This window comes from Microtus ochrogaster, chromosome 8 (assembly GCF_000317375.1).
Source record: "Microtus ochrogaster isolate Prairie Vole_2 chromosome 8, MicOch1.0, whole genome shotgun sequence".
NCBI classification, from domain to species: domain Eukaryota; kingdom Metazoa; phylum Chordata; class Mammalia; order Rodentia; family Cricetidae; genus Microtus; species Microtus ochrogaster.
This window is the reverse complement of record NC_022015.1, coordinates 11,983,524-11,985,009: the sequence shown is the minus strand read 5'-3', so window position 1 is coordinate 11,985,009 and position 1,486 is coordinate 11,983,524. Positions and strand designations below refer to the sequence as shown.

Here is a 1,486-nt window from a genome sequence, read left to right as displayed (position 1 = left end):
TTTTTATTGTGCATGATGTTTATTTTGGATTTTCAAGTTTTCCCCCAGTGTTGTTACATAAGTTTTTAAAAATAAGAACTAAAGAGCTATCATGAATTAAAAGTTTATTGGCTTATCTTTTCTTTGAAGTTTGGTTTTTTTTTTTTTTGAGGGCAGCAGGCGACATAAAATATATTCTTATCTTAATCCCCAGAGCCTATTCAGTTCACTGTTCATGCTTGCATTCACCATTTTCAAATTCAATTTTATGTTCAAGCACTGGATATTTGTAGAGAAGGACAAAACCCTTATTGATACTATGTTCTTCAAGAATGACAGACCAAAAGGTCATCAATAAAAGCTAAGTATCCTCATTGGGAGAGGAGACATCTATAACATAAAGAAAGATAATTTGAAGTAGCCTTAGAAATCAGTTTTAAGTGTAAGGAAAACAAAAATTTCCAGCAATGTGAAAAATCATAACATTTTAAAACCAAATTAGTTTTCATTTCCCTCAACAGGGACAATTCACACAAAAGGAGGAGACTGGAAACTACACCACTGTGACAGAGCTAATCATTTTGGGACTAACAGAAGATCCTACACTGTGTATAGTCTTTTTTGTGATATTTCTAGGAGTATATATTGTCACGTTAGTAGGAAATATCAGCATTATCACATTGATAAGAATTTCTTCCCAGCTGCACACACCCATGTACCTGTTCCTCAGCCATCTGGCTTTTGTAGACATTGTCTATTCAACCTCAGTCTCTGTTATAATGCTCATGGAACTCCTTGGGCATGGACTGGTCCTACCTCTGGCTGCCTGTGAAGCCCAGCTCTGCGTTATAGTGACACTTGGGTCAGCTGAGTGCTTTCTATTGGCTGCCATGGCCTATGATCGCTATGTAGCCATCTGTTCACCTCTCCTCTACTCTGTGCTCATGTCCCCCAGAGTCTGTTTTCTACTGTTGGGAGTTTCTTATGTTGGTGGCTGCATGAATGGTTGGACATTTACTGGTTGTTTATTAAGTCTGAACTTCTGTGGACCAAATCAGATAGATCACTTTTTCTGTGACTTCTCCCCTCTGTTGAAACTGTCCTGTTCAGATGTCTCTGTTATTGAAATCATACCCTCTATCTCTTCTGGCTCCATTATAGCGGTGACAGTGTTTGTCATAGCCGTCTCCTACATCTACATCCTCATCACCATCCTGAAGATGCGCTCTACTGAGGGCCGCCACAAGGCCTTCTCTACCTGCACCTCCCACCTCACTGCAGTCACACTCTACTATGGGACCCTTACCTTCATCTATGTGATGCCCAAGTCCAGCTACTCTACTGAACAGAACAAGGTGCTGTCTGTATTCTACACAGTGGTGATCCCCATGCTTAACCCCCTCATCTACAGTCTGAGGAACAGAGATGTAAAGGAGGCCCTGAAGAAGGCAACTGTCAGAATATATTCATAGACCTTTCAATTCAAGAGATAGGTGATGATTTCCTT

At 40.2% G+C, this 1,486-nt stretch overlaps 1 protein-coding gene across 1 annotated transcript; it reads left to right on the top strand.

Moving 5' to 3' along the window:
* The first annotated feature begins 524 nt into the window (after positions 1 to 524).
* On the top strand, positions 525 to 1,451 carry LOC101988343 (olfactory receptor 473-like). The gene has a single exon (XM_026781444.1). It carries the CDS (start codon positions 693 to 695, stop codon positions 1,449 to 1,451), a length of 759 nt encoding a protein of 252 aa, XP_026637245.1. The 5' UTR covers positions 525 to 692.
* The last annotated feature ends 35 nt before the right edge of the window (positions 1,452 to 1,486 follow it).

Excerpts from the sequence above, each read along its gene's own strand:
- LOC101988343 (XM_026781444.1), top strand. The coding sequence starts at position 693 with ATGTACCTGTTCCTCAGCCATCTGGCTTTTGTAGACATTGTCTATTCA.